Consider the following 23573-nt stretch of genomic DNA (forward strand, 5'->3'; position numbering starts at 1 on the left):
CACCTTACCCTAATTGATATTTCTAGAATATTACAACCAGTTACAGGATACACATTATTTTTAAGTACATTTATGGTGTTTTCAGTGATAATAACCATGATAATAACCAGTGATAATAACCAAAACTCTTCCTTCAAAAATATACTCTGGGGCACCTGGGTGGCTCAGTCATTTAAGCATCTGACTCTTGATTTCGCCTCAGGGCATGATCTCAGGGCCTTGAAAACTAGCCCCCTGAGATCCAGCCCTGTGTCAGGCTCCATGCTCAGCAGGGAATGTGCTTGAGATTCCCTCTCCCTCCTCCTCTCCCTCTGTCCCTCCACCCCACTCTCTCTTTCTCTCTCTCAAATAAATAAATCTTTAAAGAAACGTATATACCAATTTCATAATGTCTTGAGTTCTTCTAAATATTTAAAGAAGAAATAATACCAAAACAACAACGACAACAAAAACCACCAAACTAATTCTGTATAACATTTTACAGAAAAGAGAAGAGGAGGAAATATTTCTCAGCTCATTTTATGAGGCCTACAGTACCCTAATCCCAAGACCAGACAGTACAAGGAAAGTATAGATCCTTATCTCTCATGAATATACACGTAAAAATCCTTACCAAATTAGTAACAAATCAGTATATATAAAGGGTAATAGACACACACATAAAAGGATATATTAAAAGGGTATATATCATGATCAATTTATCAAGGGGAGTTTATCTTGGAGACATAAGGTTGGTATATCATTGAAAATCACTGTAGTTCATATTGAATGAGGGAAAACCATATCATTTTAATAAATGCAGAAAAAGCATTTGACAGATTTCAACACCCATTCATGATAAAAGCTCTTAACAAAGTAGGACTAGATTAAAGGTATCTGTGAAAAATACATAGCCAATTTCATACTCTTAAGGTGAAAATTAAATAATTTTTACTTAAGATCAGGAACAAGGCAAAAATGTTCATTCTCACTACTTCTGTACAAAATTGCATTAGAAGTCATAGCTAATGCAGCAGGCAAGTTAATGAAAAAGCATACAGATGAGAAAGGAGGAAGTTAAAAACCATATACATACCTGATCTATAGAGAAAATTCTCAAGAATATTCAAAAACTGCTAGAACTAATAAGTGAATTTAGTAAGGTTGCTGGATACAAGGTCAAAATACAAAAGCCAATTGTATTTCTATATACTAAAAATGAATACTTGCAGAATGAAATTTAAAAAACATCTCCAGGGGCGCCTGGGTGGCACAGCGGTTAAGCGTCTGCCTTTGGCTCAGGGCGTGATCCCGGCGTTACGAGATCGAGCCCCACGTCAGGCTCCTCCGCTATGAGCCTGCTTCTTCCTCTCCCACTCCCCCTGCTTGTGTTCCCTCTCTCACTGGCTGTCTCTATCTCTGTCGAATAAATAAAATCTTTAAAAAAAATAAAAATAAAAAAAAAATAAAAAATAAACATCTCCAATTATAATAGTATGTGAAAAATAAAATAGGTATAAAATAAAAATTGTGTAGCACTTGTACACTGAAAAACTACAAAGCATTGCTGAGGAAAATTAAACAAGATTTAAATAAATAGATATACTATCTTCATATATTAGATTTTTAAAAATTGTTACAATGGCATGAAGTGTTGATACAACAGCATGGGTGAACGTGAAAAACATTTGGGTAAGTAAAAGAAGTCAAACAATAAACTACATATTCTGTGATGCCATCTGTACAAATTCTAGAATAAGTAAAACTACAGTGACAAAAACCAAACCCATGGTTTCCTGAGGCTGGAGGAAAGGACTTACTGTCAAGAAACGAGGGGGAGCTTTTTGGGTTGATGCAAAGTTCTGTATCTTAATTGTGTGATGATGGTTACATGACTGTATACAGTTGTCAAGATTATCGAAATACACACTTAAAGTGGGTCACATGTTGAATGTAAATTATGCCTCAATAAAACTGGTGATGGGGGAAAGAAAAATACACATGGGAGAAAAACTAGAAGAAAATACCATGGAATTTTATCAATGATTGCATTTTGATGGGTTATGCTTATGTTTTCTTTTTTCAAATTATTTATAGTATTATATCAATTTTAAGTACTAAAAGCTTGGGACTTAACTGTGTAACTTATAAGAAATGTTTTTATTCAAACACAGATTTGTTATTAAGCCATACCATAAAACAGTGTTTTATTGAATGTTCTATGTGTTTAAGATTTTTAAGAACCCCATATAAAATAACAAGCACATAACTGTACCTTTTAAAAGTACTAATTTTGTAAAATTAGTAATATGTGTCACATATTCACATATGTTTTGTATATAAGATAACAAATATACATTTGGGCACATTGAGATTGAGACATTTTTAAGACATTCCACTGTAGATGTATGGTAGGTGTCCTGAGTATATTTTGTTTATTTTGAATTGGTTGCATTAGTTTTGTGAAATTTAATAAACGATATTTATTCTAGGAAACTCCTTATCTGCAATATTAGAAGGAGAAGCACGATTAACTTTCTTGAATAGAGGTGAAGATTATGTCATGACAATGCCATATGCTCATTGTAAAGGTAAAGTATTTTCCATACTTGAGTTAGATATTCCGTAAACCTTTTTAAGTAAATGTATATGGCTATAATTTGTTGTGTTTTGTGATTGATGTAGTCAGCCTTTTGTTTGAAAGTGTCCTTGGTTTACAAATATTTAAGATTATTGCTTCATCTACTGAATATTTCTGTGGTGAATTAATTCACCTACAACAGACTTTTATGACACATACATCAGTTGGAAAAGGCTGATTTATAATAATGGAATTTCATTTACCTAATGTACAGGTTTTAAAATTGATGAAATTGCCCATTATTTAAATCTTTTTAAGAATCATTTTCATTTTCTTGTACCTTCACCCCTTTTTAAAATGTTAATTTGCTGCTTTTCAGTATACTGAGTCCTTTAAAAAATTTTCTTATCCTCATTTGGCAATTTCTTAAAAACTAATGTATTATACTTTTCCCCCATTATTTAAGATACAGATAAAGATACTATCATTTACAGCAGACCGGGGACCTAACCGTTCTGTGCACCTTACATTTTTATAAACTCATTTAATCATTCCTACAGCACTGTAAAGTAGGTAATATTGTCTGTTTTATGGATGTGGAAAGTGAGGCACACAGAGGTTAATTTGCCTGAGATCACACAGCCAGGTCAAGATCTCTGTGTCGGCATCAGCTTCAACATTCAATATCTGTATTGATATTTCCAACCCATTTTTTTAAAATAACTTTTTTGGGTAATATCCTCTTTTAGAAACTGATTCATGAAAACATGGTAATTATTTAATGTGGCCTCATTTCACAGATGTAGAAACTGAGAGGGTTAAGAATCTTACCTAAAGGGGCGCCTGGGTTGTGCAGTCCTTAAGCGTCTGCCTTCAGGTCTCCCTTCAGCTCAGGGCGTGATCCCAGGGTCCTGGGATCGAGCCTCACATCAGGCTCCTCCGCTAGGGGCCCGCTTCTCCCTCTCCCACTCCCCCTGTTTGTGTTCCCTCTCTCACTGACTGTCTCTCTCTGTCAAATAAATAAATAAAATCTTAAAAAAAAAAAAAAAAAAAAAGAATCTTACCTAAGGCCAAACCAGTGAGAACTCTTGAGACTAAACTCTAGGCTTGTTGACTCCCATCCATTGTAACATGGACCTACCTTGTTTGAAGTATGAGAGTGGCCACCTTGTGGCCTCAGGCTTGATAATTCTTAGAGCTTCATGTGTGGTTCTTGAAATAGGCATGGAGTGAAATATCTGAAGTTATGAACTAAATTGATAAGAAATATATTTTAAAATCTTATATCATTTAGAATAAAGAATATTATTTTATGTAGATACCCAGTGCCAATGTTTTTTTTTTTTCTTGTGGCGTGGAAAAAACGAGATTATAATAACCCCTTGTGAATGAGCATAGGAAATAATGATTGTTTTCTACCTTTGTGTATTTTCTATGATGTGTTCCTCAAATCATTAATCTCACAAACTGTTTTACAAAGTGAGTTCCATAGCCAAGTAAGTATGAGACACATTGCATAGTCTGTTGAAATTAACATTGTGCATTTGCATTTTAAAAGCTCCCTTAACAATTTAGTCCAAGAACAGATTATGCACACACACACACACACACACACACACACACACACTTAACAAAGTCAAATGAATTCTCTCAACTTCTAGCCACAGAACCTATCTTGAGGGGTTTTTTTTTTACATGTTTGTCTTACTTACATAGTTGATTCTTGTGATTAGCAGTAGTTATGTTCCATAAAGTCACCACAAACACATTTTAATGAATACTAAGCCATTGCTCCTAGGGGAAACACAAGATTAGGTTCCTCACCTTTTCATCAACCAATCAATACATAACCTTGTTTCTATTTAAAGTCACCTTGTTTTATATTATTGATTCAATAACATTGAACTAGCAGCCAACAGCACTATAACTCATGCCTGAACCAAGCTTTAACAAACATTTTCTCCATAAGGTATATTATAGCCTTCTGTGCTTAGGAATGCTAGGTAGCACTTTAGCACTATATTTGGAGGTCATTTTAAACCATAAAATTACTAACAAAAATCACCAAACTGTGAAAAATGTGGCTCTTAAATATACTGCAAAAACAGCACTTGTTTACCAAAGGAGGGATGAAACCTTGTTCAGTCTCAGCTGGCAATTTGCACATGGGACAGCTCAAGTTTTTCACCACTTTCTGCATATCCATGAAGGATTACAAAAGTGCTGTGGGTATTTATTTTGGGATTGCTGAACATGTTTTAGTGAGAGTGTGAATTCGCAAATAATTGGATCTACAAATGGAATGGAATCTGCAAATAATCTTATCCTCTGTTATCTGTTTAAGTCCTACAGAAACAACTTCATGTGTATGTTACAGATTGTTGTTGGGTGGGACAGAATACCCTTGAATTATTGCTTTCTCCTAGAAGGAGAGTAGATTGTAAAGTTCTGCTTGTTATTATTAGCCAGTATCTCTCTTCAGCCTTTTGTCAAAATTGTTTTTTTTTTCCTTTAGGAATTCTTTATGGCACAATGACACTGGAGCTTGGTGGAATAGTCAATATTACGTGTCAGAAAACTGGATACAGTGCAATACTTGAATTCAAACTAAAGGTTAGTGCAGATAGAAGGTGTCACCTAATTAAAGAGGGTCTTACTATAAATATTGAACAAAGAGCACAGTTTAGTTCCTTATTAAAAAATAAATTTAAGAACACAGAATTCATCACAGGGCAGCCTTGGCAGATCCAAATCAACAGAAAGACTTCTTTTATTGATTTTAATTAATAAAACTATTGGTATTTTATGGGAGATGAGATACATGAAGTGAATGGATAGAAATTCCTCAGTAAATTAAAGCATTTCTTTACAAAAGACCACAAAGTATGTATCAGCTTGAGCTAACGTTGTGTACGGTAAGAGTTGTAATTGTTACTGTTTCTGCCTAACAGTATCCTCAACCTCACAGTCTTAAAAACAACCTTGCTCTGATATGTAGGGGTTCTATCAGTCGGGAACTTGGACAGAGCATAATGGGGATGGCTTACATCTGCCATGTAATGTTTGGGGCCTCAGGAAGACTTGCAGGTTGTGAGTGACTCAACATTTGGGGCCGGAATTATCTGAAGGCTCATCACTTATATGTCCAGTGCGTGAGCTGGGACAACCTAAAGACTAAAGCTAGGACTGCTGATCTGAGCATCTGTATGTTTGGCCCTTCCATGTGGTTTGGCTTCCTCACAGCACAGTGGCTTCAAGGTAGTCAGACTTCTTACTTGGCAGCTCACGATTCCAAGTGCAAGTGTTCTTGTGAGCAAGGGGGAAGCTGCATTGCCATCCATGACCTGGTTGCAGAAAAGTCAAATTATATCATTTCCACCATTTTCTGTTATTTGAAGAGTTACAAGCCCACCCAAACGCAAGGGGAAAGAATGCAGACCCCTCTTCTCAGGGGAAGATGGCTATCTTTGGAAAATTTTGCGTCTAAGTGAAAGGGAAATTTAAGACCTTTTTATTGTGGCAGTTATTGGTTTAGGACAATACATTATGTTCAGATGAGAATATTTCTATGAACTGTTTAATATTTGTTACTAGATTTCTCCGATGTTGATAATCCAACTGATCAGCAACTTTGTTCCGAGAAAAAGTATCACTTCAGTATTATTTGGTGCAGTGCCCCTCCCCCTTTTTTTAATCTTAGCAAATTTTTGCTTGTATGGTGATAATATCTGAAAATCTAAAGATGTCTTAAGTAATTTCTGACACCTTTAAGGGCTAAACTGGAACATCAAAATTTTGTCACTGACGAGAGACATCAGTAAGGCAATATAGTAACTCAAAGTATATTTCTTCTAATTTAATTTTTGGAGGATTTTTTTGGTTAAGTATTGTTTTACTGTTTTGTTTTGAAGGAAGGGCTGTTCTAATAGATGAATTAAGTCCCTCAAATCCCCTGAATTGTTATTGCTTTAAATAGACTACAACACTGATGGACCATAGTTGAGTCAGAAGAGAGCACAGGGTGCAACTCATCGTTTGTGATCTCAGTATGTTCACTCTCACTATTTTCTGCATTATAATAAGCAGAAAATGATGGGAAATGTGATGAGAAAATGAAACTGCATCTAGAGACTCACACACTCTGTTTGATTTTACCTATTTATTCCACAGCAACAAATCGCAGTTTCTTTTCATTGAACATTTCTGACTAAAATATCACCCTTTTTGCCTACAGTAGCACTGTAACTATACAGTTATGTCTTTCATTCCCTTTTGTCTACATTAAATGTAAATACTAGTAAAAAGCAAAATATTTCTGTAACATTTTCTCTTTTAAAAGCCATTTCTAGGTAGTAGTGACTGTGTTAATCAAATATCAGGGAAACTTAAATTGGGAAAAGAAGTCCTAGCTACTTTGGAAGGCCATTGGGTAAGTATTTTTGTATTTTAGCTTTGCGAAAAGAATTTTATTCTGTGAAAAAAATTAAAAATAACATTTTATAAGTTCACTTATTCAGTTGCTAAAAGCATCATCACTATTCAACATAAGCTTCAGCTTAACAAATATTTTGGCATTGAGCTATTATCAACAGTATTTAGTTTCATGCAATACTTTATCTTTCCAAAACTTTAATTCAATAAAAATAGCTAACATTTACCACCTATAATATTCTGCACTGTTTTAAAATGTTACTCATATTAACTCATTTAATACTTAGTAACTGTATGAGGTGGGTACTGTTAACTGTCTCTGTTTTACAGAGGAGGACACTGAGGTACAGAGTTTAATTGCTCAAAGTGATGGAGCAATATTCCAGCCTATGCTCTCTGGCTCCAGGGCTATGCTTCTACTCAGAGCAGTATACTGCCTCTCACCTCGAAGAAAGAGGCTTTTCCAGTTAGACTTACATTTCCTTTTGAGTACCATGGAAAGGATACAGTGGTATTTGAGAGCAATGGCTTTTATTTATTTCTCTACTGATGTAAATTCACATATATGTAATTTTGTTCAGAAGAGCTTAAATGAATAAGAAGGATATATCGTGGTACTGCCTAGATGCACTCGCACTGTCACACAGAATATATGCTATTTTCTGCATTATAATAAGCAGAAAATGATGAGAAATGTGATGAGAAAATGAAACTGTATCTAGAGACTCAACCAAGAGACCACATATGCTTTGTAATTTTAAAAATGTACTTTTCCAAAAATCATTTGGAAAAAAGATAAAACTATATTTAAAAAATGAAATTTCTGAGATTGTGCTCAAATTTTTAATGCTAAGAACAGCTCGTTGAGGTTTTTGTATATATATATATATTGAGTACGTAGATAGTCAACAGCATCTCACTATAGTTCTAGCAAATACTGTGCTCTACTTTGACAATTCAGAAATGGTTGTTGAGGTTTTTGCAAGTAATTATTGAAATTTGTTTATTAAATAAAACCTGTGAAATCTCATAAACTTTTTGTGTGTTCAAAGTTTTTAAATGACTAGTATTACATATTTAATCTAATGGTTTTATAAAATTGCAAGATATTTGGGACTTTTAGAAAAGTGCTAGTTGTATTTGTTTTCAAAATATGTTTAACTGTGGGATTAAGTATCAGGAAGAAAGTATTGTTACATTAAATAATCCTCTTTTAAATGACAATTCTCTGTATTAATGTTTAACTTCTTTAAATATAGGATAGTGAAGTTTTTATTAATGACAAAAAGACTGATAATTCAGAGGTTTTCTGGAATCCAACACCAGACATTAAGCAGTGGAGATTAATAAGGCACACTGTAAAATTTGAAGAGCAGGGAGATTTTGAATCAGAGAAGTAAGTACACGATTTTTCAGCCAACTTCATAAATATTGAAGAGTGTTTTTTAATCCTTCAGTAGTGTGGATACTTTCCTCTGTCACTTTTCAGTCATATTTTAATTCAGCAAAATAACATTTGTGGGATGTGACAGGACTTTTTTTTTTTTTTTTTTTTGGTATATGTGAATGTCAAATAAATATACAAATCATACTGGTTAAAAAATCATACTGGTTTTCCGCAGTTCTAAACTAAAGCTTCCCATTTTTTCCTTTCTCTTCTTATTTGCTCCAAGGCCTATTAAAAACAAAACCAAAACCTTCTGTTTTGTTTGTATAAAATCATGGGACTGATTACTCTTGGTTTTCAAATTACAAGAATTATGCCACAGGATATGCAGGCTTCTAGAGGACTTAACATTAGTTGGGTAATAATTACGACCATAGTTTCTGCTCTTAAGTCATGGAATTCTTGCTGGATGTCTTACACTTTTGAACCAAAAATATTGTTTAAGTATTGCCCAGTTCTATTCTTATTATATTTCTTTGTGTTAGAAGGTTTCTATGTAAAAGACACTCTACCAGGTACTTTATATACATTATACAGTTTAGTTCTCACGACATGTTCTCATATGCATATCATTCTCATGTCTCATTGTCATGAGGATTCATGTCTGTGTACTTTCCTTCTACATTCAAAATTGAGATTGTCAAAAATGGAAGAATGTGTATGCACCAGTTCTAAAAATTGTTTCAGCTATAACCACATGATGCTCTCTATCAAGAATGAAGCTTTGCCAAGGTATAAACAATTCTTGAGGTGTGAATATAATTTAACATATTTTAAAGATGAGGAAACGAGTCTTGGGATACGTAACTTTTAGTTCACCAGCCAAGAATTCATCCCAACTCTGATTCCAAAGCTTGTGTTCTTTCAGTCACAACATGCTGTCTTCCTAGGTAGCTGGGATATAGATAGTATATTTTTATTTGTCTGATAAAAAACTAAACTTTAGTAGGGGAAAAGATTTTACCTCAGTCTTTTCTGTTATATCATTGGTTCTCAACACTGGCTATGATTTAAAATCACCTGGAAAACATCTAAAAAACCAATACATGGGCCTATCCCCAAGATTTTATTTTAAAAGTTGCTGATGATTCCTGCCTCCAAGGTTGAGAAGCACGGCATTACAGTATTGGATCTTTGAGGCCTGTGAATCTTAAACAGTGATAAGAATCATCCAGGGAGCTTAAAATATAGATTCTTGAGCCTTCCATCATCTTGGGTCAGCACCATTCATTGCCATGTGTTTAAGAATCCAGGTAATATCTCTGTCCTGACAAGAAAAAAAATTAGTCTCCACTGTGATCTCTCTACTCAGGCACCGCTTTTTGTATCTTGACACATTCCGAAGCCTGTGAGCATAAGCTTTGTCAAAGCCAAAAACCCACATGGGCACCATTTTCTTTCAAGGGGATTCAAGTCTATTCTATGTAGATTTGATTTTCTCTTTTTAATGCTGTTTTTACACATGTATTAGACTCTGGCAGCGGGTAACTCGAGCCATAAATGCCAAAGACCAAACAGAAGCTACTCAAGAGAAGTATGTTTTAGAAGAAGCTCAAAGACAAGCTGCCAGAGATCGGAAAACAAAAAGTGAAGAGTGGACATGCAAGTTATTTGAGCTTGATCCACTCACAGGGGAATGGCATTACAAGTTTGCAGAGTAAGTAATTAAAAAGAGTATATTACAAACAATACACCAACATAGTTTTTTGCCTTTATTTCTGTAACTTTTACTGTTAGTTGGAGTAGTATTTCATTAAGCCATATATATAATTTAGTGTGAGATTTTAAACTTGATGTTCCATTCATTATAAATTTGACAAAAGAAGCTGAGGATCAGAAGAAATTAGATATGACAAATCTTAATCTTAGAGCTAGGTTCATAATTGCTAATATAAATCTATAGAATACATTTTTGGAAAAGTATTTGAGTGTTTTGTTCAGTTATTAAACAAATGGGGTTTGTTTGTTTTTTTTTCATTTATGCAGTACTAGACCATGGGACCCCCTTAATGATATGATACAGTTCGAAAAAGATGGTGTTATCCAGACCAAAGTGAAACATCGCACTCCAATGGTATGTAATAAAAAAGTAACAAGATCTGCTAAGCATACAAATTTTTCTTTTAAGGGTTTATTTATTTTTTAGAAAGAGCGAGCAGGGGGAGGGGCAGAGGGAGAGGGAGAGAGAATTTCAAGCAGACTCCGCCCTGAGCATGGTACCTGACTCAGGGCCCGATCCCACAACCCATGAGTTCATGACCTGAGCCAAAACCAAGAGTTGGACACTTAACCGTATGTGCCACCCAGGTACCCCTAGACCTACAAATTTTTTAAGCCCTTAGTATCTTTGGCCACCAAAGTTTAAAATTTGGCTTCAAAATTTAAAATTTGAGGTCAGCAAAATGGCAGAGTAGTCAGCTCCAAGCCCTTGTCCCTTCAAAGAAACAAAAATAGCAAGCAAAAATGGTCAGAAGTAAATTTGCCAGAACTATGGAAAATAGTCAGAGGTTTGCAGCAACAAAGTGAATGCTAAATCAAGACAGAGGTGACTTCAGAGCCATAGGAAAGCTTTATGGCATTTTTACTTGCCCTTACCCCAACTCCTCACAGGTGCACAGGTAGTCTTGAAGGGTCCACACATTCCCAGTGCAAGTCCTGGTCCCAGAGGGAGCAGAGCAGACCTTATTCACAAATTGTGTCTGTCTATTCTAATCTTTCTGGGGGCTACCTGAAGGATGCCTGTTTTCACTAACTCAGAGCTCACCCAGAAAGGCTGCAGGCATTGCTTGGAAGTACTGTGAGCCATACTGACAACCGGCACAATCCTGGGGCAAAAGATTCCCACTGAAACAAAACGATAGACTGTAGAAGGTGAGAAACAAAAGCTGGGGAGAAAATCTTTGGGAAACTAGGGAATCAGGAATTTTAGAAAACCTTGGAAAGGTCCAAGGCAAAATGCTTATGCTCAGAAAAGACCTGTGCAAGCCTGGCGTAGAGCTGAAAGAGGGCCGCTACACAGAGCCAGTCTGCTAATGCTGGAGAGTATTTTTTTTGTTTTTGTCTTTTGTTTTTATTTGTTTAGCTACTGGTGTTCAAGGAAGCTTCTGTCAAAGTGCTAGCTGAACACAAGCTAAGGAACAGAGATTTCAGTAACCATGAACAAGGAATACAGTCTTTGCAAAAACAATTTAGGGACTTTACTGAACAAATGCAGTACTATAGCTTTCATCAGTCCAGAAGACAGCAAGCCCTGGGGAAGGTGGAGAATCTGATTTCCTGAATTACCACATTATAACAATCAGATGTCCAGTTTTCTTTAAAGAATAACCAGGCATAGAAAGAAGCATGAAAGGATGACCCATTAAAAGGAACAAAATAAATTGACAGAAACCATCCCTGATGAAATCCAGACACCAGACTCAACAGACAGAGTTGTTAGAACAGTTGTCTCAAATGTGCCCACAGAGTTAAACAGGAACAGGAACAAAGAACTAAAGAAAACCAAGAAAAAGATACATAAATAAAATTAGAATATCAATAAAGAGAAATTATACAAAGGAACCAAACAAATTCTGGAGCTCAAAAATAGAATAACTAAAGTGAAAAAGAAGCTATAGGGACTGAGGGGAAGAGAGAATGAGAAGTCGTTGCTTAATTATTACAGTCTCTCTCTGGTACGATGAAAATGTTTTAGAAGTAGCTATTTGCACAACATTTGCACAGTATTGTGAATCTACTTAATACTACTGAATTGTACACTTAAAAATGGCTGAGGTGGCAAAATTTATTATATATATATGTGTATCTGTACATACACATGGTATCACTATTTAGAAACTGTAAAACATTTTAGAGGCGCCTGGGTGGCTCAGTCATTTAAGCATTTGACTCGATTTCAGCTCAGGTCATAATCTCAGGGTTGTGAAATTGATCCCTGCATTGGGCTCCGTGCTGGGCGTGGAGCCTGCCTAAGATTTCTCTCTCTTTCCCCTCCCTCTCTCTCTCCCCCTCTGCCCCCCCTTCTCAAAAAAAAAATTTTTTTTAAACATTGTTTCTGCCTTTAACAATAAAAACATGATAGAGACAGGGCATCTGTATTTCCTCCTAAAGGTAGAGTTTACTGAGAGATAGATTGGTGACTCCCTTTGTCATTTTAAATACTTCTCACCAGTCTTCATCAATCTCCAATTTGAACCTACTCTAAGAATGTGGATTTAGATTCTAATGCTATAATGTTCAGTCTCTGTGACTTGAAGTAGGAGGGCATAGTGTAAGCTGAATCTAGAACCTACCTGCTCATTGCTTATTTTCTATAACAAAATTGCAGAAATTTTATTTTAATTTGTCTTTCGAATAAGATTTTGCAAAAGAATGGGTAATTGTAGATAATTCCTATTTAGAATGGTATGAATAGAATCCAGGAGTTATGATGACTGGTTCCCTGTTTTTATAAGCATGTAAATTATCTTACCCTTTTGATTCTAGTTTCTTCTCTTGAATTTGAGTTTTTAACCTTAGGATTGACCTCCAAAATTGCAAGCCTATTTGTTAATAGAGTAGAGTCTGAAGTACATTATTCTAAGAAAAAATTTAGTCTTAGTTGATCATCTGATATACTTCTGAATCTTGTGCATGCATTCAAATACTTTATATAAGTTTAAATCATGCTCTGCAACGGGGCGGGCACCTGGGTGGCTCAGTCGGTTAAGCATCTGTCTTCAGCTCAGGTCATGATCTCAGGGTCCTAGGATTGAGCCCCATGTCACGCTCCCTGCTCATCAGGGAGTCTTCTCTCCCTTTGCCATTCCCCCTTCCCACCTCCCTACTGCTTGTGCTCTCTGTCTCTCAAATAAATAAATAAAAGCATGTTTTAAAAAATCACGCTCTGCAGAATAATACTTCCATTTATTATAAGATACTGTCTAGGGGCGCCTGGGTGGCTCATTCGGTTGAGTGTCTGCCTTCACCTCAAGTCCTGATCCCAGGGTCCTAGGATTGAGTTCTGTGTCAGGCTCCCTGCTCACTGGGGAGTCTGCTTCTCCCTCTCCCTCTGCCCCTCCCCCTGCTATGCTTGCTCACTCTCTGTCTCTCTCTCTCTCAAATAAATAAAATCTTAAAAAAAGAAGATGCTCTCTACAGTATCCAGATATTATTAAAAGTAAGTTAATAATTTTATGGGAAACCCAATATCATTCAATGGGAATATTTCTAGTGTTGAGAACAAGATAAATATGATTGAAAAAGAACACTAATATTTGACATTGAACTAGAGATACTGACTGGTGCAATTAGAAGTTTGGGGGGTCTATATTCATATTTGTGTGTGACATAAAAATGTCCCTTGAAGGATATACAAAGTAATAGTATTTAGAGAAAATGGGTTGATAGAGCTCAGCAGTGAAGAGAAACTCTTCATTGCATATTTTTAAAATATTTTTGTTATTTGTGCCAAATTAATGTTTCCTATTACAATTTAATCATTTGATTGTATAAGTGTATCACATGTTGTTAAGTTTTAATTAGACTATTTCATCTTTATTTTTATTTCAGTGTACTGTACCCATGAACAGATAGCTTTGACAGTTATACAACATTGGTCTTTAATTTAAAAATTCACTGCAAATTCACATAGCATGGCTTTTTTTTTCAGGTTAGTGTCCCAAAAATGAAACATAAGCCAACCAGGCAACAGAAGAAAGTGGCAAAAGGCTATTCTTCCCCAGAACCTGATATCCAGGACTCATCTGGAAGTGAAGGTAAAAATATTTACTGCAGACTCTTCACTACAAGCACCTAAACTTTTAAAAGGATTTACAGTATTATGTTTAATATATGAAAAGTGTTTTTCATATTAACTCAGGAAGATAATGTAGGAGTTTGGGTGGAGACAGAGATGGCATGCAAAAAAAAAGCTATTTTAGATTATAGATAAGTTTCAAGACCAGGCCACAAGGGAAAGGCAAGCGGAGAACATGCAAATCAAGAATCACACTGTAGGGGCGCCTGGGTAGCGCAGTCGTTAAAGCGTCTGCCTTCGACTCAGGGCGTGATCCCGGCGTTCCGGGATCGAGTCCCACATCAGGCTCCTCCGCTGGGAGCCTGCTTCTTCCTCTCCCACTCCCCTGCTGTGTTCCCTCTCTCGCTGGCTGTCTCTCTGTCACATAAATAAATAAAATCTTAAAAAAAAAAAAAAAAAGAACCACACTGTAGTACTAGTTCTTGTTAGCTTCTGAAAAATTGTTGATGGTTTCCTAGATTCAATGCAGGAAGCATTTTTTGAGCTTTGAGCTCATTTCCATGCTTTAAAGAAAGTTTTCCATTTTTAGAATAAATTCTTGCAGTGTTTAGAAGTCACAGAGAAGTAAAAATATATCAGAATTATGGACTAAATTAACTAGTATGCCATTCTTGTTCAAGTCAGATAATGTGTAAAATGTCTTGAATTACATTGAGATATAATCAAGAAAGGATTAAGGTAATGTCTGAGAAAATAAAGGTTTTTTTTTAAAGCCATAGTTCTCTACTAAGCTAGGGAGCTTATTTTTATAGCAATAACACTAGAGGTGAATAAATGATAAATGCCAGGAAATTAGTAGACAACAAATAACAATTTAAAGGAAAGGGAGCTGAATTCAGTTTGAGGTAGGTTCTTAGAGATGAACCCTGATGAATTAAGATTTCTAATGGATTACAGCAATCTAGGCTTGAGGGATGTTGGTGGGGGGGCAAGATGACCAGTGTAAAAGAGGAATAAAATCAATAAACGTTTAAAAGTATGAGTCACAGGGTACCGGTGTGCTAGAGGGGGTTATTAGTTATACTGTTTTGTTCCCATTTTACAGAAAAGGAAATTGAGACACAGGTTTGCTCAAGGTCACGTATCCCATAAGGCAGTATGTATATGTAATATATGCAGATATTTTGGTTCCTTAATTCACTCTCTTATCCACTCCACTATTTACCTGTAATTTATCAGTTGACATTCACTGAGTACATAATGTGTGCCAAGCTAGATGTTTAATACACTGTACTACCACCATGTGAAGTTTGAATGGTGGTATTGTTATTCCTCTTTTACAAATAAGAAAGCTGAGACCTGGAGAAAGGTTAAGATCTGAACAAAAACAGGATATGAGAGGAATGGATATGAGAGGTTTGAAGGGGAAAAAAATACAGTGTACTGGTTGACAGTAAAAATTTATAGAAAAGGTAGCAAAACCAACTGAAAAGATATAAAATTTAGGTGACTATAACATCAACAATAAAACACTGAAAAGGGGGCTCAAAAAACTGACTTCTTCAGATGTAGGCAAATAGACAAGAGATAAAAGAGAGTAATACCTTCCCCCAAATTAATATATGTATTTTTAATGGATTATTTTTGTCTATTTTAATGAGTATTAAAAAACTGATGTAGGGGCGCCTGGGTAGCGCAGTCGTTAAAGCGTCTGCCTTCGGCTCAGGGCGTGATCCCAGCGTACCGAGATCGAGTCCCACATCAGGCTCCTCTGCTATGAGCCTGCTTCTTCCTCTCCCACTCCCCCTGCTGTGTTCCCTCTCTCGCTGGCTGTCTCTATCTCTGTCAAATAAATAAATAAAATCTTTAAAAAAAAAAAAAACTGATGCCATCCAAAATATAACTAATTTGTAGTTACTTTAAATATATTTGTAGTATTCTAGTTTTGAAATGATATGATTAAAACTTAAAAAAATGCAGAATACTAGTATTGTTACATTACTCTCTAAGCCATAAAAGTAATGCTTAGGAAAATTTTTATTACACGAGAATCGTTATGTTGAAATGTAAATTGTTTATAATTGTATGTATTCGGTATTTTCACCAACTTCATTCCAAATGTCTTTTCAGCTCAGTCAGTAAAACCAAATACAAGAAGAAAGAAAGGGATAGAACTGGGAGACATTCAAAATTCCATCGAATCTATAAAACAAACACAGGAAGAAATTAAAAGGTAATATATATGGACAGTGGCTGTTCATTTAAGTCTAGAGGGATAGTTAAGAATCCTGTTATGTAGGAAATTATATGCAAACTTTACAGTTTTAAAACATTGTTGGGCTAAAATAGAACCTTGGCTTCTGTTACCTGATGACTAACACTTATGAAATTCCTTCACCACTAAAATATTGGTAGAGAGTGGTGGTTTTTCCTCATCCGTGAGGGTAGGATTGGAATCTTACTGCTGTAGCATACCTGAAATATAGCTGGGTTAGGTGTGGAAGTGGGGTGGTTTCTGAGAAAGTTGGCTAACAAAGGCTTCTGCCATCCCTTTGTATGTAGCTAATTTTTAATTGGAGTGCCTCAGTTGTTGAAATACTGAAATACTTCACAGCAATGGTTGAATAACCTGAGACCTTTGAATGCTCTTTTTGTAGTCCCACGCCATTCCTCACGCATACCTCTCCGTGATCCAGCAGCACAAGATTTTTTTTTTTTGATGTAAAGTTCGATGATTCATTAGTTGCATATAACACCCAGTGCACCATGCAATACGTGCCCTCCTTACTACCCATCACCAGTCTATCCCATTCCCCCACCCCTCTCCTCTCTGAAGCCCTCAGTTTGTTTCTCAGAGTCCATAGTCTCTCGTGGTTCATTCCCCCTTCTGATTACCCCCCCTTTCTTTATCCCTTTCTTCTCCTACCGATCTTCTTAGTTTTTATGTTCCATAGATGAAAGAAACCATATGATATTGTCTTTCTCCCAGCAGCACAAGATTAACACCTAGGAAGGCTCCTTGGAGGGAGAAGGGTCCTGATCTCTCCTGCTCCATTGCTAAGCTAGCATGAGTGCAGATTGGTTGCCTCCCATTGCTATATCAGAGAATTTTTTTTAAGGTGATTTTTCTCGTTCTTAGTGATCTTACAGCTTACATTTAGTTGCTGTTTTCATTTACAGCCTCACCTCCTGCCATTCCCCTACACCTGTCCCATGTTCTAGTTCTTTGAAACTCCTCACATCTCCAGGATACACTTTCTGTGTCATTTCTGGAGCTTTGTCAACACGGAATTGCTCTTCCTCCCACCCTGCCCATTAAGAAAATCCCTGTTTATCCTTCAGAATATAATTCAAATACTATCCTTTCAGTAACATTTCTAATTACTCACCCTGCCCTGTAGAGTTATTAATCTCTCCACTTTTCTTATACAATTCTCTATACATACTGCTTTTGAGCATTTACTAGACTACAGAGTTGTTATTGTGTGTGTCTGCTTACCTCGCCCCTGCAGCCCCCACTGGACCATGAGCTCCGTTAGAGGAGGGGGCATGTCTTCTGCATCTTGGTGTCATCAGCCCTTATATAAAATTTTTGTTTCCTAGTTTAATTAGATTTATAAATTAATGAGCCTACTAGTTCATTTGCTTCCTTTCTTTCTCTATACTGGTAAAACACTTTAATAGAAGAAGTTGGGGTGGGGGCGGGGTGGGATGTCTTCACTAACCAGTTTTTTTCTTTTTAGCCAAAAGCATTTAGGATGGCATGAGGATAGTGTAAGCTCATTACATGACTAAGTTAATATTTTGTTAGCATAGGAAGTGCCTGTGTAGCATTTTTCAAGTTAGGAATGTCATGAGATCCGTTGTATTATTTTTTCCTGGAGAATTTAGGATTTTTCTCCAACTCTACTTCTATCATCCCTAAAGTAAAGGTAAAAAGAATCCTAATTAGGCCAACTTAAAAAACACAATTTTTGTTAAAAAAAAAACCACTGTGATACAGAGAAAGGTGATATATTTTTTGTATCAAATTTTAATAATTATGTTTGGTGCACATCATTGAGTAATGTATTTGGTATAACGTGGAATGTAGATTTAGACAATAATGGCTTCACGTAAGATAATCAGCTTCCTGTTCAAGTAGTTGTAATTGATTGAACTAGTTACTTTAGATAGTGTAATTAAGTGTTCTCTTAACTAAGACTTTACTAATAAGTCTCATATCAAATTATGAGTTCTGTGGTAACATTCTTGACATAAAACTTACTGTTTTTATTTTTGCAGAAATATTATGGCTCTTCGAAATCATTTAGTTTCAAGCACACCTGCCACGGATTATTTTCTGCAACAAAAAGACTACTTCATCATTTTCCTCCTGATTTTGCTTCAAGTTATAATAAACTTCATGTTCAAGTAGAAGTTCCTTACAGTTGAATCAGTGAACTGGAATGATCAGATTTGGCCTGGGACCAAATGTTCAAGTTGCTTTGGTCTTTATTAAAACGTCACAATATTTCTAAAACAAAAATCTTAGAGATAAATGTAGAGGTGTTGACCTTTCATACCTTTTATCCTTAACCTGAAATAAGAACTATTGGTTATTAAAGTGAGCTATGTGTTAAGTGCCAGAACATTTCTAGCTTTTGTGACAATGTGTTTACATGTGAGTGTGATAAATCCACATGTATACACAATTGTGTCTTATGTATACCTGACAGTAGTCTTTGTATTCTGTAGTATGTTCTGAGATATAGCATTAACATTCTTATGAAACATATATAGCAGTCTATTTTCTTCATAAAATAGACACAAGACTTTTATCAATAAGGAATTACAGAATGGGAAATGATGGCATAATTGACATAAATAGTTTAAAACACTGTCCTGTTTCAAAAAAAAAAAAATCATTTCCAAAGCACCCAGATCAGTTGTCTTCTTAGAAACAGCAAGAAAAAAGTGTAGTCAAAATTGATGTACTGAGAGAGACAAGATGGCAAACTGCTTTTTTAAAAGTTTACACATGACTTTTTTTAACCCCTAGAATTTAATATTTATAGATACAGGTATAAATGTATGTGTGTGTATATCAACATAAAAATTGGTATGCGGCTATTTGGATCTGTTCATTATATCTTTCTTATACCTATATAATACCACCTTAATCACTTGCTTAAAAAAGTGTGGTCAAAATTTATTGCTGTCCTTTTTTCTTATTTCTGTTTTTTGTAACTCCATTGGTCCAATAGCATAGGTCAAATTCTAGAGATGTTTATAGGACATATGAAATTCTGATAATTTACGTTTTTTCATTATGAAAAATATATTTTAGCTTTTGTTTAGACCCTAGTGTGTTCAGTGAACAAATAGAATAGAAAAAATTATAACCAATATTTTATTTCAAAAGCCAAATAAGAGAAAGGCGATAAGAAAAGACACTTTGTGTGGTAGCATTTATGTGTATATTAAAATTGGTTTCTTTAAAATGTGCAATAAGTTGAGCATTTAAGAAGAACATCAAGTTCTGAGGTTTAATTCCTTACTCTCCTGTTCTGAGCAACTTCATTCTGTGATAAAACAACAATTCTTCAAGATTTTTTTTGTTCAGGCTCAGACAAACTTTTTCCTAATTTTTGGGGGGAGGGGTTAATATTTTTACTTTTTGTCATAAATATTTACAGTCCTCAGAAGCAATGTTTGCAAATGTAGTTAAGCTTAGGAACATGTTGTCCTAAGATATATCTCAGAATCCTGAAAGTGTAGATTTCGAAGTGGCTATTAATGAAAATAAAAGTCAGAATAACTATTCTGGCTACATTTGCCTTTGATTAAGAAGAGAGTGTGAGACACTAGCAAGATTACAATCATCTATGCCATGATAAATATAAAATCAAGGAATGATTGCTAAATTACAAAAACTGAAAGTGATAAAAAAAGAGCCTGTCTTTCCCCCTAACTAATATAGCTATCTTAAGTAGCCGTAGGTTTTAAGAAGAGCAATTTTCCCATGTAGTTTTGGCAAAATAATGCTGTATTCCATATGTACATGTGAAAACATTTTTTAATTGACTGAAATGTAAGTGAGATATACCTATACCTGGTGTAAGTATAGGTTTATTATGACTACACAGAACAGGTGGGATCTGTTTGTATTTCATGCTTGTCAATATAATTTTTATACTCACTTTCTGTTACCAATGTTAATGCCCAACTGCCTATTCATTGATGGATGATATTTTGTAAATATTGTACAATTTGATCCTTTTTATGGTTTAAATTAGTATTTATATAAGTTGATTGGCTGATCACAAAAATCATTTCATCATTAAACCCTGAGAACTTAAAATTTTTTGTTGGTAACCCCCCTTTGCAGTTTTAGTCTTACCCACTTGTGTGTTATTTTCATTTGGTCTAAATAGTGTTTTATTTGTATAGGTATCTTCTAAGACTGGAAAGGTAGTTATTTTCTTTTTTTAAGGCAGATATTTTGGGTTCTTTACTTGAGTCAAAAACTATTTCATGAAAAAGAGCAGGGTTACTCATGACTGTTTCTTATACACTGAAAGCATATATCTAATCTAAGTCTTCTTATGCTTTTAGTTGTATGAGTTCCTTTCTGTGAACTGAACACAAAACTCAGGAATTGGTGGTTTAGTTTTAGATCAGTGCTTATACTAGGCTTAGTATGTGAATCCTTTAAAACACATAATTAACTTTGTATGTAGCCATATATGTAATTGACTTTGAATGTTCTCTACCTGAGATTAATATTCCTTCAACCATGGATTCATAAAAATTGTGATTACAGTTCCCAGTTGTCTGAGAACCTCATGATGGTTTCTAGGATTTAAGATCTTATGACCACTTTTTTTTCATTTGATCAAAAATTTTACTTTTTCACATGAAAATTTAGATGAGTAATAATTATTGACATGTGCATTTGTTTTAATTATTAAATGTACTATGCCTTCAATTATCCACCATTTAGTGAGGTATAGCTGGCCCAGGAATAGACAGTAAATAGGGCATGTGAAACAAGTAAGTTTCAGCAATAGATATTTTACTTGTATTTCATGTTAGTACTTTTTTGTATCACTTATAAAGGTACAGTGTAGTCCTTGTCACCATTCCATTGAAAAAGTTGGCCTTGTAAAATACAACACTCATTTAGTATTCACGCTTTTGTGCCTTTAAGAAAATACTTTTTGTTATTTTTGTGTTACAGAACTCTCCAATATGATTCGAAGTGTTTATAGGCTTACTTGTCATAAAGGGTCATTTCTCTGTGTTGTTTTATTTCCTTTTATATAGCTATAGTATATTTAAACAGTAATGCTGTACTTTTATAAGGGTTTGTCTGTTTAACTATTTCAAATATATTCACTCTTAGACATCATTGAAGTAGACTTGTCAGATTATTCTGAGTATTGTAAACAGTGCCTTTTTGATGGAATTCACACTGTTTTGGGTGTCAACTTGTGCCATATACACATAAAATTCTGTAGAAGGCAGTTTTAACTTTTTGAATATCTTAGTCAAATATTTAAGAAAACAAATGTATAAAATTCCATTTTTTCCAGTGTTTAGTATTTCTAATGAGTAATGAATATATTTTTGGGGGTTTTTTGGTTGATACACAGTGATGATGGCAATATTGATGAGCCATACGTGATGCTGTAGATTATTTTGAATTATGTTAAATGTACAGAAATAAAATACTAATATTAGCATTTATACCAAATTTTCCAATTTGAACCAATAAGGGGTAACACCATACAAATCACTAAGTTTACATTTCAACTTCTGTCTCATTTGACTACATGGATAAAGAAATTCTTTAAAATGTATAACCTGCCACTATTATGTAATTTGGTTTCATTTTGTTTACGTACAGTGTGTGAATTTAGTATATTTAAGTTACTTTTTGTTACTCTTTAACATACTGTTTGTTTTGTTACAGTTTTTAATTGAAGATGGACTGTTAAAATTGTATAGGACCAGTGTCTCCTTAATATGATTAACATATTTAGAAGAGCCACAAGAAACCCATGACAAAATGAATGTGAATATACTTTCTAAAATGTTTAGAAAACTTTATCTTTTTGCATTTATCATGTAAAATTATTTTAGTATTACAGTATTGAAATTTATTTTAAAAAAATGCCATGAAACATTAGAACTGATGAGCCACAGAACTTCGGTTGAAAAATTTTCACTTTTTAGCATGCTAAATATACATTTAAGTTAAATATCCTGTTGAATGGCCATTTATAAATTCAAACACTACCACTGGTCGGTTTTGTATAATAGAATAAAAGTATGTTATCTGCAGTGTAAGTTCAGCACACTGTCAAATCCTTTCCCTGAGGTGCATAGTAGATGTACAGATAGTCATAGGCAACTGTTTTGTAATGTATTACATTTCTAATCTATTATTCCTAACCTGTTATAAATGTTTGCAGAGACAAAAAAAAATCGAATTTTTCTAATCTGTAAAATTATGCTAACTTCTACAGGTAGGCATTCTGAATAAAATTCTTAAAAAGAGCAAACTATGATCAAAGACTTTGAATATAACATATGGTGACTAACTTACTTTGTCCTAGTTTTTAAATTTAAAAGATAATCAGTAGGGGTAGTTGTGAAGGATGGTGAAGGGCTGGGAAGGGTTTAATAGTTAGAATCCCTAATGTATGCTTTCCTTGGTGCTTTATATTCATTCTTCTTAAATACTCATAATAACCTTAAGGTAAGTGGAAGTTAGCCCAACTTTATAAACAAAGAATCTGAGACTCAGAGCTCTAAGTTAAATGATTCCAGAAGCTACACAGTAAGAGTGATGGCAAGCACAAGTTTAAATCCATGTCTAACTTCAATGTCCATTCTTCCACAGTACACTTAAATAGAACTTTGATGGTAGCACTTTACTTTTAAAAGTTTGGAGTAATCCACTGCTCCAATCTATATATCATAGCTATATCCACCACTGTTTTGTGATGGGTGGAACCAGGAAATAAACCTACTATTAAACAAGTATATATAGAAAAAGTTTTTTCCCCTCAAATCATTTATTAGTCCATACCCAGTCAACATCAGGTGAGTTCCAAATCATTCCTGTCTGTTTTCCTCTCTTTTCTTCCATCCTCTTTCCTCTTCCATTCTTGCTCTCTCCCCAGGGTCTACTTGCTTCTGGCTAATAGTTGGTTTTGTCTTATTAATTGGTTGGGGGGCAGAGGGAAAGGAGGGCTTACAGGTTTCCCCTGTCCTATGCGTAGGAATAAGAGGTAAGGGGAACAGCCCCTCATTGTTCAACCTCAATGAAAAATCTACAAGATAATTTTCTTACTAATATTGACTGCACTCTTGTAGGTGTCCTGTGTTGTGCTATCATCCTAATTGGC

The 23573-nt window shown here is 34.8% G+C and overlaps 1 protein-coding gene across 17 annotated transcripts in view; it reads left to right on the plus strand.

Annotated features, from left to right (window-relative positions):
* OSBPL8 (oxysterol binding protein like 8) overlaps positions 1-22724 on the plus strand; it is a 158025-nt gene extending 135301 nt beyond the window's left edge. For all 17 annotated transcript variants that reach the window (XM_048218186.2, XM_044384575.3, XM_044384578.3 and 14 more), the window contains 9 exons: positions 2472-2570; positions 5076-5173; positions 6900-6989; positions 8251-8387; positions 9910-10095; positions 10425-10512; positions 14089-14194; positions 16306-16408; positions 18460-22724. In XM_048218186.2, the coding sequence (XP_048074143.1) occupies positions 2472-2570; positions 5076-5173; positions 6900-6989; positions 8251-8387; positions 9910-10095; positions 10425-10512; positions 14089-14194; positions 16306-16408; positions 18460-18592 (1040 nt within the window). In that variant the 3' untranslated portion in view covers positions 18593-22724. The remainder of the gene's footprint in view (positions 1-2471; positions 2571-5075; positions 5174-6899; positions 6990-8250; positions 8388-9909; positions 10096-10424; positions 10513-14088; positions 14195-16305; positions 16409-18459) is intronic.
* Positions 22725-23573: the final 849 nt, after the last annotated feature.

The sequence above is a fragment of the Ursus arctos genome, unplaced genomic scaffold (genome assembly GCF_023065955.2).
Source record: "Ursus arctos isolate Adak ecotype North America unplaced genomic scaffold, UrsArc2.0 scaffold_21, whole genome shotgun sequence".
Classification (NCBI taxonomy): Eukaryota; Metazoa; Chordata; class Mammalia; order Carnivora; family Ursidae; genus Ursus; species Ursus arctos.